The 15594-nt window shown below is 45.3% G+C and overlaps 1 protein-coding gene across 1 annotated transcript in view; it reads right to left on the minus strand.

Moving 5' to 3' along the window:
- scn5lab (sodium channel, voltage gated, type V-like, alpha b) overlaps nt 1-15594 on the minus strand; it is a 190623-nt gene that overhangs the window by 78812 nt on the left and 96217 nt on the right. Inside the window, exons 15-16 of the mRNA XM_082970748.1 lie at nt 4649-4822; nt 2596-2952 (exon numbers count right to left, since the gene is read on the minus strand). Coding sequence (XP_082826874.1) covers nt 2596-2952; nt 4649-4822 — 531 coding nt within the window. The remainder of the gene's footprint in view (nt 1-2595; nt 2953-4648; nt 4823-15594) is intronic.

Raw genomic sequence — 15594 nt, forward strand, 5'->3', positions numbered from 1 at the left:
GTTAGTTGTTTGTTTCCTTTTGTTTTTGTAAATTTCACAAAATAAAATATGTGGAACTCAGAGCACGCTGCGCCTTGGTCCGTCTCTCCACAAAACCGTGAAAAAGCCATAGTTGGCTAGCTAGCAAGCAAGGGATAAGAATATTGCCAGGCAGCATGGCAACAAAACATTTAGAACAAACGACTGGGTTGAGTCCATAGATTTAGAACAAAAAGCCATCTCGACTGGGTCACGTCTCTGGCAACCTAACTGATAGCATGAATGATCCAGACAGCTTGGTAGCAACCCTAGATTTGCGTTGGGACTATATCTCTTGGATGGATAAATTAGTATGAATAAATTCATCAAAATAACTTTTTTTAATGAAAATATGTTAATCATTATTTAAATATGTTGGTAACCCGTTGTATAAAAGTGATAATGACCACAAAGCTAGTGTTTGGAGGATATATTGGCACGGTTTGCTGGCCCGAGATGCTAACAACACCCGTGTCAAAATATTCTCCATCACAGGCTTTGAGGGCATTATCAATTAATTAAGTATCAAATGTATCTCCCCTATTTATCCCATGATGCTATGCAATCATAATAATGCTTAGTCATGCATCTGGATCCGTTAACACGCCGTCCCACATCAGACATTTTGTCAGCCTTGTTAATATTCCGACGCGACATCGGCAGCCATGTTATTTTACACAACACGGCGTCTCGCAGCCCAGGCAGAGCTCAGTCTCAACGACTTCCTTTGACTGCTCAGCCAAAATAAACAAGACAGGGGACGCAGGAGGAGGGAGAGAGAGAAGAGGAGGTGGAGTGGGAAGGAGGGATGGAGGAGGGAGAAGAGAGGAGGAGAGGGAGGAGGCCTCTAACACAAGTGTGTAAGCAAATGACAGGCACTGACTTGACTGACTTGACTCAGGGACTGGGGCGACCCCGCAGTGAAAGATAATATTAGCGGGGGCAGGCTGGGTAATTGCGACTTCATCGCTTGCCTGCCCCGCGGATTAGAACAGTACTGCAGCATGTACTGGAGCACTGAGGACAGAGAGGATACTGTGGGTAGAAAGTGTAACTGGCAAGGCTGTGTACCACTCCATATAGTAGAGTTTGTCTACCCATTTAGTCTCTAATTTGTTTTCTCAGTGGGTTGTGGTAGGACACCGGCAGTGGCAAGAATGTAAGTTCACCTCCCGCACAGGAATCATGAGACATTTTGTATTTCAACAATCCTACTGTAACACATACAGTAGGAGACTTATGCAGTAACGCCAGTGTAAACTACAACACCTGTCTACATGTCAGTTAGTGTGGAAAACCCCTCACCCATGACATCCTTAAGGACATGGCATTACGTCTGCCAGGACAAAGAGTGTGTGTGTGTGTGGTGTGTGTGTGTGTGTGTGTGTGTGTGTGTGTGTGTGTGTGTGTGTGTGTGTGTGTGTGTGTGTGTGTGAGAGAGAGAGAGAACAGAAATACAGTCAAGGAAGTCTTGGAAGTGTGCAGATATCCCCATAACCTAGCTAAACTACTGAAGCGTCACGACATGCAACCATGCAACACAGCTCAAAAACACTGCATAGGCTTCTTTGACAAACGGTATCTAGACCAGCTGGGGCCCAGGATCCTGTTTCCTTCATTATTACTGTCAGTTTCAACAGCTGACCACCTGACCTGGCCCACAGTTCAGCACTACCAGTCTTGACCAATCAATAAACAGCTTCATTATAGGATGATATGGGATGTTAGGGGTGTCTTTTAATTACTATACATGCCCAAGGGAACCTGTTGCATCTATAAAGTCTATAGGGAGCAGGACCGTAAAACCTGATTCATTTCTGATGGTCACAAAACAGTACTGTGTGACATTTCAACAATTCTTCCCTGTGTGTTCTTTTTGTCAAGGCTAACATGGCAAGCCACTAACAGGCAGGCATCTTCGTGAAACTGAATCGTGCCCCATAGGGGATGCGTCTGAGCTTTATGGGGAAGGGGGATTGTTTTAACGTACTCCCTTCCCCCGACCCCCTGCAGCTCTGGACCAAGTGGTGGACGGTGGGGCGTTCAACAAGGGCCACTGTCAGGGTCATGTTGTCATTCTGCTACCAAAACAATTCATGGAGATTAGCTCGCCCCTCCATCTCCTCCCAGCCACACAAACCCCCATACACCCCTGCCCACCCTTCCAAAAGCTCCAACCATGGCAGATATAGAAGCCATTGGCAGGAAGGGGATAAAGTGGAAGGGCAGAGAGCTAGAGGAGGCACTCACCCCCACCCCTTCTCCCAGCCAACCCCCAGCACCACAGTGGGCTCGTGACAGAGACATGAATGAACCACGCTTGTGTCCTGCTCAAAACTGAGCTAAATTGACGTAAATAGCAGAGGTAAATGTTCAGCTTAATAAATGTAATCCCGAATTTCACAATTTTAGGACAGGATTACACACGTTAATTTAACATTTGAGTAGCCTCTAAGCACTAAAATCACACAAAATATAGAGGCCGCACGCACTTTGGTGGTGCATTCAAAAGTCAACCAAAACATGGACCTTACTGCCCACACTACCCAAGAGACTGACAGTGGAAGAATGACTTACCACCAGGTTCCCGATCACCATGACCTGCATGAAGACTAGGAGGCAGAGAGGCTGCCCTGCCACCTCCATACAGTCCCACATGGTCTCGATCCACTCGCCACACAGCACCCGGAACACGATGAGGAACGAGTGGAAGAAGTCCTTCATGTGCCAGCGTGGCAGCGTACAGTCCTTGGAGATCTTACATACGCAGTCCTGGTAATTCTTGCCGAACAGCTGCATGCCCACCACAGCAAAGATGAAGACTATGATGGCTAGGACCAGGGTCAGGTTTCCCAGAGCGCCCACCGAGTTGCCGATGATCTTGATGAGCGTGTTGAGGGTGGGCCATGACTTGGCCAGCTTGAACACCCTTAGCTGTGGGAGGGGGGAGAGGGGAGATGGGATAGTGAGATCCGCTGTTTGTTCGTTATCTGAGACATGGTCAATATGTGTGTGTTTTAAAAATGTATGTTATCTAGAAGTTGAATCAAAAGACTTAGAAATGCATGATAAATGTATTCTTCCACGTTGTTTTTTATTTTACTTTATCCTATACGCATCTTTAACTTTAAACCTTTAAAAGTGAATAAATAAAGAAGTGGCTACTGGCTACAATTGAAATAATTGTGTCAATGGAATTATGTACTAAGAAGGGGTTAAGTAAATCAGGCTGGTTTAGGGTCTATTCTCGTTGACGAGAATTATGGAGAATTCCACAAGATTCTCGAGAGGTCTCGATTTTTGAGAGACATAACTGTAATGTTAACTTGCGTATTTTTCACGTCTCGAACGATACCTCCGGAGGTCGCGCACAACATTTGCACCCTTCTAAGCCTGGCAGTATAAACAGAATTGTCTCGTTGAGCCCAACATTCATACAGCAAAAATACTAATAGCAGAGCAGTGTTTTTGAAACAGCTTGAATCTATATATTTTCATTATATTATAGATTTGTTTTATTGAGTTGTCACCTGAAATTGCAGTTACAGCCTGTTACACTCTGAAATTATTTCCGTAGCTTTAAGAAAGGAAAGTTCAACAATGGTGAGCCACCTTCCAGGCAAGAAGAATGCAGCAAGAATCTGATCAACTCACCAGGGAAATTATCAACGTTTTCAGTCTAAATTTTGCATTTACCTCATATAATAACTTCTATGATATTGATAAAATGCCTGGTTTGTTCTAAAATAACCTTTAATATGCTGAAACGTATTTTTATATTCATATGAAAGGTGTAAATGTCAGTGGAGGCTGCTGAAGGGAGGACGGCTCATAATAATGCCTGGAACAGAGCAAATGGAAACCATGTGTTTGATGTATTTGATACCATTCCACTAATTCCACTCCAGCCTTTACCACGAGCCCATCCTCCCCAATTAAGGTAACACCAACCTCCTGTGGTAAACGTTCATGTTTGATATGCTAACGTTACTAGCTAGCATAGATAGCTGTGTTATTGTGTGTACAAATCTGGCCGTGATTGGGAGTCCCATAGGGCGGCGCACAATTGGCCCAGCGTCGTCCGGGTTTGGCCGGGGTAGGCCAACAAATAAGAATTTGTTCTTAACTGACTTGCCTAGTTAAATAAAGGTTAAATGTAAAACATGATTTAAGAGTGTAGTACGATGTAGTTGCATTATTTAAGAGTGTAGCTAACATGTTTTAGAGGAAAAGTTGCTTGCATTGTTGAATAGTTTGCAAGCTTACTGGCTAGTGGCAACTGTGATACTGGTATTTACGGTAAATTTGGAGGTGCAGAGCAATAGTGTCATGTAATTTGAAAAGTTTATGCACATATAATGTAAATTGAAATCTCATCGAGCTGCTTCTCCTTAAATGTTCGTTAATGAGAATAGCCTCTTAGTAACTGTTGAGAAGGACTTGCCAATTTCACAGTTAAGGGGATTTACAGTATTCGTACATTAGCATCGGGAGGGCGAGCTAACCAGTCACACTGTCAAACATTGCAGTCAGCAACACTTATATCCAGACTAACATCATCTACTAACACACAGACAGCACACAGAGAGACAGATAGGCCGGAGGGGCGACATGCTTAATGCTTAAATACCAGTCTGAAGGATCGGAGAACGGACAGTCCCTCCACATCGGACAGGCCCAGCTCCATGAGGCTGAGGCACACGATGATGCTGTCAAATATGTTCCAACCTTGCTGGAAATAGTAGTAGGGGTCCAGAGCGATAATCTTTAACACCATCTCGGCGGTGAAGATTCCGGAGAATACCTAGGAAACGCAGACACACACAGACACACAGAGAGAGGGAGTGCTCAGCCTGGGGGTAGGACACTTCAGAGCAGGTTAGAGTCAGAATCAGGCCCGGCTACCCTTGCTCATGAAGCATTGCAATAGAACACTGCTGTCTTTCGCATTGCCTCCCAATCTACTGATGTTATCCACGTGGAACCTTCTGGAATTATCTGGAAGGCAGGGCTGTACAATGTTCCCACTTACAACTAACTTGAAGGACCAATTCCTACCCATACTAACATAGTAGCTCTATGTGGGCTGGGAATTAATCAAATGTGCATTGCTGACAAGCAAACTGTCCTAGTAATTTACGCTTGAGCATTTACCGTGAATGTGATTTCAGCGAACGTCAGGGAAATTGCCAGTGCACTACGTTGTCAACAATGCACTTTTGATTCAATCCCCGTCTCTGTATTTTCTTCATTGGAGTGTCTGGAACTACGACATCAAACTCCACAGTTAATGCAATGCTTTTGAATCAGTTTTCAGATTATGTTTTGGGAGCATCCTCATCTCTATCTATTTCTACATTCGCTGGACTTCTGTGGAGATGATCTCTTGCTCTGTGTTTGTGTGGTCAAAGCTGAAGCAGCTGACAGGTCTGCAGTTTAGATGTGTGTGTGTGTGTGTGTGTACGTGCAAGTGTGCGTGCTTCTGTAATCTGGTGTTTTCATCTTGCAGCTCCAGAAGTGCCTCTCTGCTAGTTGTTCCTGGGAGATGCGCTCCTCGATGTGACACGGAGTACGTGACACACAGGCGGGAGGCGAGAGGGAGGGGGACAAGGCGAAAGCGTCAGAGGGCACGTCTGGGTAGCCTTTGCGATGACACCAGGCCACTGATGTCCATTTTTTTCCGGCCCCATGCGACCGGGGACTCTTGAAAGGATCTGATCTAGAGTCTGTTTAGACTCGTAGGTCATGTGCGCACACACACACACACACACACACACACACACACACACTGAGTAGCTGAGTGAGCGGGACAGCATGATTACCGCTGGGATATTGACTGGCACTTTCAGCTGCCTGGAGTGGCCCAATGTCAGTGTGTGTGTGTGTGTGTGTGTGCGTGTGTGCCTGCTGCTTTGGCGTGTGTGTCTCCATTCTCATTTACATGGGGCTCATTAGGCTCTGCACACAGCTCGTTATCGATGACGAGGTTCTTCACAATCATACCGTTATTACGCTGTCAGGACCCAAGGACGAGACGGGCCGCTCATTATGATTGGGAAGAGCATCTATCGCAGAGATCATGTGACAACATTGAGTCAGAAAGTCCAACATGACATGGCATAGCCCCCAGAGAAGGACAAGACATGGACATGTACTGCATGAATTGATTTGGTTTGTGTACTGCACTGTACTGTACTGGTTTGCAGGGAGATTTGGAGCAGCAGACAATTATTTCATGTCTTTAGGATGATGTTGATGATGCCCAGAGTGATGCAAAAGTTAATGTGAGTTAATAATTCCGGTTTACTTAATTGAATGGTCTATCGCACAGCATTGGGAGAATGACATTCCACTACTGTAAATACACTCCACAAATGTGTTGAAAAATGCATTTATTGTGTTGCAATGTAATTCAAACACATTTTCATAATGTCTGTACTTCAGCAAACACAACATTTTCAGTTTGTAAGTTTATGTCATGTACTTTATTGGAAATATATTTTCCATTCAGCATTGGAATGCAAATTCAACTTATTATCACAAGTACTTTATTGGAATGCAAATGCAATGTATTAATCTGGGTGAAATTTTCTGTAGGGTCAGTATGGTCAGCGTCAGTTTTTTATGAATGTGTTTCATTTCAAATGAAATTAGCATCTCTGTAATTCTAACTCGGATAATGAGCAGCACACTGTACTAACACTTATGTAGGCAAACCTTAAAAAGAGGAAGGCTACATCAGCACTGGGTCAGTCAGTGTGATACACATTATCACAGCAAGACTACATCACAAATGGCACCCTGTTCCCTCTTTAGTGCACTACTGTCCAGGGCCGATAGTGCACTATTCAGGAGTAGGGTGCCGTTTGGGACACGGCCCCAAAGGCATGCTGGGTAATTATTTTTGTCAGGCCAAAGCAGAAGTAATGAGTAAGCGTTTAGGATCCCTAGGCAAACATGGTAATTGAGGAATCCATATGAGTTGGTCTGAGCATGTCACGGCATCGTGGCAACACGATTCATATCTCCCGTGATAATCAGAAGAAAGTGTGCAGGTTGTGTGTGTAGTCCATCCTCTTCTGCCCGAAGAGCTGTCACAGCTAAGGAGACTGAGGTACGACTGAATAGGTTAAGTGAAACACTGAAATGGCACCCTATTCCCTAGAGCAGAAGTGCTCTATTTTCGACCAGGCTCTGGTAAACAAAAGTATGGTACACTCTATAGGGAATAGATGCTATTTCAGGTGCACCTGTTCTGTTTTCTGTAGAAAACCTAATAAAACAATATTGTTACTGGGTAGGCCTATACCGTATTTAATATCCCACAGCTTTGAAACAAATTAGCTTGGTTTCCAGTCTAAATGGGATTATTAAAAGTATATATTACAACAGATGAACCTAGCTGAAAGACCAAAATAACAAATAGGTGTCGCCAACAGTGTAAATACAAGTTAGTAGAGAGTCTGAAAATGCTTATCTGCTGAATACTCACGTATGACTCATCTAACCGGTGCCTCAGACGACCTGTCTGTCACTGTCCCACCCCAAACCTGTCTGGCACTCTCCCACCCCAAACCTGTCTGTCACTCTCCTACTGTCACTCTCCCACCCCAAACCTGTCTGTCACTCTCCCACACCAAACCTGTCTGTCACTCTCCCACACCAAACCTGTCTGTCACTCTCCCTCCACAAACCTGTCTGTCACTCTCCCTCCACAAACCTGTCTGTCACTCTCCCACCCTAAACCTGTCTGTCACTCTCCCACCCCAAACCTGTCTGTCACTCTCCCACCCTAAACCTGTCTGTCACTCTCCCACCCTAAACCTGTCTGTCACTCTCCCACCCCAAACCTGTCTGTCACTCTCCCACCCTAAACCTGTCTGTCACTCTCCCACCCTAAACCTGTCTGTCACTCTCCTTCCTCAAACCTGTCTGTCACTCTCCCTCCTCAAACCTGTCTGTCACTCTCCCTCCACAAACCTGTCTGTCACTCTCCCACCCCAAACCTGTCTGTCACTATCCCACCCTAAACATGTCTGTCACTCTCCCACCCTAAACCTGGCTGTCGCTCTCCCACCCCAAACCTGGCTGTCACTCTCCCACCCCAAACCTGTCTGTCACTCTCCCTCCACAAACCTGTCTGTCACTCTCCCACCTCAAACCTGTCTGTCACTCTCCCACCTCAAACCTGTCTGTCACTCTCCCACCCTAAACCTGTCTGTCACTCTCCCACCCTAAACCTGTCTGTCACTCTCCCACCCTAAACCTGTCTGTCACTCTCCCACCCTAAACCTGTCTGTCACTCTCCCACCCTAAACCTGTCTGTCACTCTCCTTCCTCAAACCTGTCTGTCACTCTCTTTCCTCAAACCTGTCTGTCACTCTCCTTCCTCAAACCTGTCTGTCACTCTCCCTCCTCAAACCTATCTGTCACTCTCCCACCTCAAACCTGTCTGTCACTCTCCCACCCCAAACCTATCTGTCACTCTCCCACCTCAACCTGTCTGTCACTCTCCCACCTCAAACCTGTCTGTCACTCTCCCACCTCAAACCTGTCTGTCACTCTCCCACCCTAAACCTGTCTGTCACTCTCCCACCTCAAACCTGTCTGTCACTCTCCCAACCCAAACCTGTCTGTCACTCTCCCACCCTAAACCTGTCTGTCACTCTCTTTCCTCAAACCTGTCTGTCACTCTCCCACCTCAAACCTGTCTGTCACTCTCCCACCCCAAACCTGTCTGTCACTCTCCCACCTCAACCTGTCTGTCACTCTCCCACCTCAAACCTGTCTGTCACTCTCCCAACCCAAACCTGTCTGTCACTCTCCCACCCTAAACCTGTCTGTCACTCTCCCACCTCAACCTGTCTGTCACTCTCCCACCTCAACCTGTCTGTCACTCTCCCACCCCAAACCTGTCTGTCACTCTCCTTCCTCAAACCTGTCTGTCACTCTCCTTTCTCAAACCTGTCTGTCACTCTCCCTCCCCAAACCTGCCTGTCACTCTCCCTCTCTAAACCTGTCTGTCACTCTCCCACCCTAAACCTGTCTGTCACTCTCCTTCCTCAAACCTGCCTGTCACTCTCCCTCTCTAAACATGTCTGTCACTCTCCCACCCCAAACCTGTCTGTCACTCTCCCACCCTAAAAAACGTACTCCTGTCTTCTCTCACACAGACACATACAGATGTGCAGTGCACGCACGTTTCTGAAAATGAAAACATGCCAGCAACTGACACACTCATGTGACTATCTAACAGGCCTGACCCATAAGTGTTCGTCCGTACATCTGTCCATTAATGTCTTTGTGGCTGAAGGGTAGACGAGGGGCACGAGATGTCGGCCATTGCTGTGTAAACTAGGGCCTGTGCTGTGCTGACTGTGGTCATGGTGGCAATATGAAACATCTATGGCTCAGCATATACTGTATGAAGATATATACATACATACACACACAAAACACACACATATCCAGACACAAACACACAACCACGCGCAGAGTCAGGCTCATGCGAGTGGAAGGGCGGTGGGTGCAGGCTCAACGGGGAGGGGGGCAGAGAGGAGATGCCATGTGACAAGCTCTCTCTGGGAAGCATGACACTGCACACAGAGGGGCATCAACAAGGTTTCATTCTCACAGTTAACATACTCCACGGAACGACACACACCCAACTGGCCTCAGATGAACAGCCCCACACATGTACACACACAGGCTCACGCACACACACTAAGACACACGCACAGACACAAACACACGAATAAGCTCAGAGAGAGAGACAATATATACTACATGACCAAAAGTATGTGGACACCTGCTCGTCGAACATCTCAGTCCAAAATCATAGGCATTAATATGGAGTTAGTCCCCCCTTTGCTGCTATAACAGCCTCCACTCTTCTGGGAAGGCTTTCCACTAGATCAGTGTCTCCCAAACTCGGTCCTGGGGACCCCATTGGGTGCATGTTTTGTTTTTTGACCTAGCTCTACACAACTGATTCAAATAATCAAAGCTTGATGATGAGTTCAATATTTGAATAAGCTGCATAGTGCTAAGGCAAAAACCAAAATGTGCACCCCTTGGAGTCCCCAGGACCGAGTTTGGGAAACGCTGCACTAGATGTTGGAACATTGCTGCAGGGAATTGCTTCAATTCAGCCACAAGAGCATTAGTGAGGTCGGGCACTGAAGTTTGGCGATGGCCTGGCTCATATTCAGCGTTCCAATTCATCCCAAAGGTGTTTGATGGGGTTGAAGTCGGGGCCATGTGCAGGCCAGTAAAGTTCTTCCCCACCAATCTCGACTAACCATTTCTGTATGGGACCTCACTTTGTGCACAAGGGCATTGTCATGCCTTGCCCAAACTGTTGCCACAAAGTTGGAAGCACAGAATCATCTAGAATGTCATTGTATGCTGTAGCGTTTTCCCTTCACTGAAACTAAGGGGCCTAGCCCAAACCATGAAAAACAGCCCCAAACCATTATTTCTCCTCCACCAAACTTTACAGTTGGCACTATGCATTGGGGCAGGTACCAGTAGTGATACAGCCTGGAATCGAACCAGGGTCTGTAGTGACACCTCTAGCACTGACATGCAGTGCCTTTGACTGCTGCGCCACTCGGGAGCCCTCTTGGTAGTGAGTGTTGCAACCGAGGACAGACGATTTTTAGGAGCTACTCACTTCAGCACTCGGCGGCCCCATTCTGTGAGCTTGTGTGACCTACCACTTGGCCGCTGAGGCGTTATTGCTCCTAGACATTTCCACTTCACAATAACAGAACTTACAGTTGACCGGGGCAGCTCTAGCAAGGCAGAAATGTAACAAACTGACTAACTGGAAAGGTGGCATCCTATGACGGTGCCACGTTGAAAGTCACTAAGCTCTTCAGTAAGGCGATTCTACAGCCTATGTTTCTCTATGGAGATTGCATGGCAGTGTGCTCAATGTTATACACCTGTCAGCAATGGATGTGGCTGAAATAGCCGAATCCACTAATTTGAAAGGGTGTCCACATACTTTGTATATACAGTGTATCTCCACTATAAGAGGGATGAGGGATATGTCCTCCATCCAAACAAACACGTGTGATGATGCATCCAGTGAACTGGTAGTTAGTCTGCTGTGTCAGACTGATCGCTGGAAATAGACAGCGATTTCAAACGTTTGAAAAGGTTCCGAGAACGTTGATATATACCTTCCTCGATGCAAAAAAAGAAGAAAAAATGACTGCCCAGCACTGGAAGCAAACTTAGACCACTGCACTACCGCAGTTCACAATGCTCTAGCAAGCCGCGAGAATACTTCATGATACCTAATGGTAATGGGTTAACCCTGTAACTACACAGAATTAGCGTTCATCAATAATACGTCACATTTCGAAGGGAAACTATGAGATCTTATTGCTCTATCTATCTGTGGTGGAACATTTTAAGTTTATGCTTTTCTAATAACACATTTCTGTGTTCATGCAAGTGACTGATTGAAGGAATCCTCACTATCAGTATCTGCAATTTGGCAGTACGCCCAGAACTTTGAAAGGATGTCTCAGTTTCAAGGTCTCAGCTTGGAGAGAAGAAGCCTTGTGCGGTATTGGTATCTTACATGTTATGAACCAGTATTGGTCGGTCACATGCATGAACCAAACGTTAATGATGAATTAATTCTGAATGATGAATAAGCTAAATCATGCCTATGTAACATGTCTGTAAGCAGTATATAAGAGATTTAACGAGACTGCCCCGATTGAGCTCCTGACAGACGTGCACTACTGTGCATCAAGTTTGTTGGAACCTCTCCAGTTAACTGTTAATAAACAATGATTAATTTAAAACTGACTTCGAGTGTCCCAGTGTGTAGAATTTCCATGACATATCCAACACAGCCACCACTCCACGGCATTTCAGACTCAAGTGACTAAGGTGACAATGACATGTCTTGCTAAAAGCTGGGCAGGACAAGATAGGGATGAGACAGCATATGCTGTATCTGCTGTGGTCACACACACACACACACCAGCCGGAGTGTTCACTGTAGCACACTGTGGCCAGCCAAGTGGAGGAAAAGCTCTATTGATTTTGGTCCCGTTGGCCTGAAATGACTTCCTTGTTGGACCACTCCTGGTACAACACAACAAATTACATAACCCTAACACCACCTGTGTCCGAAATGGCAGCATATTCCCTATACCAGGGGTACTCAACTACTATTTGAGAAGGTCCAGTGACACAAATTTCCTAGGTGTCAAAAGTCTGGATGGATATCATCCTTTATCAGTGCAGTGGTACAGCGTAGTAACAAACATAGTCATCTACGACTTAGGAAACATGCTGTTATATAAAATGTACATTAAATACATTAAATGAGACTAAGAATTTGAATGAATTACAACTTTTTTCTTTTGAATGTTAACATGTGCTGAAGATCAAAAGTGGTTGCATAATTGTCTATGCAAAAGGTGCACTGTGAACCATGTACATGGGCCATAAATAAAAAAGAACACAATGTAAATATAATAAAGTACATGTTTTCTGGAGAACAAAGGAGAGTTGAACAAAATTAATAATCTGCATACACAGAAGGTCACTGTGGGTCATGCAATATTGATTTATAAGTCACTCTGGGCCATGCAATATTCATGTATAAGTCACTCTGGACCATGCAATATTCATGTATAAGCCACTCTGGGCCATGCAATATTCATGTATAAGTCACTCTGGGCCATGCAATATTCATGTATATGTCACTGTGGGTCATGCAATATTCATGTATAAGTCACTCTGGGCCATGCAATATTAATGTATAAGTCACTCTGGACCATGCAATATTCATGTATAAGTCACTCTGGGCCATGCAATATTCATGTATAAGTCACTATGGGTCATGCAATATTCATGTATAAGTCACTATGGGTCATGCAATATTCATGTATAAGTCACTCTGGGCCATGCAATATTCATGTATAAGTCACTGTGGGTCATGCAATATTCATGTATAAGTCACTCTGGGCCATGCAATATTAATGTATAAGTCACTCTGGGCCATGCAATATTCATGTATAAGTCACTGTGGGTCATGCAATATTCATGTATAAGTCACTCTGGGCCATGCAATATTGATTTATAAGTCCCTCTGGGCCATGCAATATTCATGTATAAGTCACTCTGGACCATGCAATATTCATGTATAAGTCACTGTGGGTCATGCAATATCCATGTATAAGTCACTCTGGGCCATGCAATATCCATGTATAAGTCACTCTGGGCCATGCAATATTCATGTATAAGTCACTCTGGGCCATGCAATATTCATGTATAAGTCACTGTGGGCCATGCAATATTCATGTATAAGTCACTCTGGGCCGTGCAATATTCATGAATAAGTCACTCTGGGCCTTGCCTTTGCATTAATGAGAGAAATTACACTCCCTTTCTCCTGCCAATGCTTTGAACTTCGTGAGAGCAACTGAGATACTGGTGCAGGTGTTCGTTTGTGAGCCTGGTGCGGTGTTTGTTTTTGATAAAGTTCATTGGGGAGATGGCTGATTCACAGATGTATGTTGGAGCCAAACATGGTCAGGATGTCTAGTCCAGTTTCTTGAGAACAGGAACATCAGCTGCAGGCACCATCTTTCCCCAGAAAGTGACAGGGTCACAGTCACCAGCCTGCTCCTTCAAAAGTCACATTTTCATGCAGCTCAATCAACTCCATTTGCAGTGATGCAACATCTACCCATCTGAAGATCTGTTTTGCTTCTTCTGACAACTTTTGTCACATTTTTTACCAAGAAGGGGTTCTGGATGAGCAGCAGCCGTTCACTCCCAACAGTAAAGTAATCAAAGTGAGTCTTGAAGTTATCCATCAGCTTCTGGATGAAATCAACATGGTTGGGAACATCTTTGTGTCCCTGCATTTGCACCAGAAGATTGTGGAAGTGAACAAGTTCTCCCTGGAGATCATTCTTGAAAAGCTGTGTTGACCTGTCCCTGCAGCTTAACATTCAGGTGATTAAGGTGTGATGTAATGTCTGTCAAAAATGCAACTGTTTCCATCTTCTCCTCATCTTCCAAAAACTCAGAAAACTTGCCTTGTCACTCTTTTGCTCTGATAAGAACGTTTTGACTTCCTCTTGAATGGCACAAAAGCGTTCCAAAACCCTTCCTTTGCTGAGCCATCTGACATTGTTGTGTAGTAGTAAGTCATCAAAACTGGCATTGGCCTCTGTCAGAACGTCTCGTAACAGGTGGTGTTGTAGAGTTGATGATGCTCTCAAAAAGTTGATCAGTTTCATCATCATTGTCATGACCTCAGAATACTCCTTTCCCAGACTGGCACACAGGACGCATTGATGGATGATGCAGTGATATGATGTCAGGTCAGGGTGGTTCTCTTTCAAATGTGCAACATGTCCCCTCCCTCTTCCCATCATGGCTGGAGCTTCATCTGTGCTGATGGAGACCACTGACTAAAGATCTATCCCCCTTTTTGTCAGCATCCCTTTGATGGCCTCATGGATATCCTCTCGCTGTGTGTGTGTTTCTAGATTTGTTAAACCCAACAGCTCCTCACAGAATTCCTTCTTTGTTTCGTTATAAAATCTGACAAACACCAGAAGCTGGGCATTATCAGTGTTATCTGTTGATTCATCCACAGATAATGAAATGCATGGAGCATTCTGAATGGCCTCATTAAGTTGTGTGGTTAAATCTTCAGCTGAACTCAGCAAAAAAAGAAACGTCCTCTCACTGTCAACTGCGTTAATTTTCAGAACATTTAACATGTGTAAATATTTGTATTAACATCACAAGATTCAACAACTGAGACACAAACTGAACAAGTTCCACAGACATGTGACTAACAGAAATTGAATAATGTGTCTCTGAACAAAGGGGGGGACAAAATCAAAAGTAACAGTCAGTATCTGATATGGCCACCAGCTGCATTAAGTAATGCAGTGCATCTCCTCCTCATGGACTGCACCAGATTTGCCAATTCTTGCTGTGAGATGTTACCCCACTCTTCCACCAAGGCACCTGCAAGTTCCCGGACATTTCTGGGGGGAATGGCCTTAGCCCTCACCCTCCGATCCAACAGGTCCCAGACGTGCTCAATGGGATTGAGATCCAGGTTCTTTGCTGGACATGGCAGAATACTGACATTCCTGTCTTGCAGGAAATCACGCACAGAACGAGCAGTATGGCCGGTGGCATTGTCATGCTGGATGAACCTGCAGGAAGGGTACCACATGAGGGAGGAGGATGTCTTTCCTGTAACACACAACGTTGAGATTGCCTGCAATGACAACAAGCTCAGTCCGATGATGCTGTGACACACCGCCCCAGACCATGACGGACCCTCCACCTCCAAATCGATCCCGCTCCAGAGTACAGGCCTCGGTGTAATGCTCATTCCTTTAACGATAAACGCGAATCCGACCATCACCCCTGGTGAGACAAAACTGCGGCTCGTCAGTGAAGAGCACTTTTTGCCGGTCCTGTCTTTTCCAGTGACAGTGGGTTTGTGCCCATAGGCGCCGTTGTTGCCAGTGATGTCTGGTGAGGACTTGCCTTATAACAGGCCTACAA

Source organism: Salmo salar, chromosome 29 (genome assembly GCF_965601325.2).
Source record: "Salmo salar chromosome 29, fSalSal1, whole genome shotgun sequence".
NCBI lineage: Eukaryota > Metazoa > Chordata > Actinopteri > Salmoniformes > Salmonidae > Salmo > Salmo salar.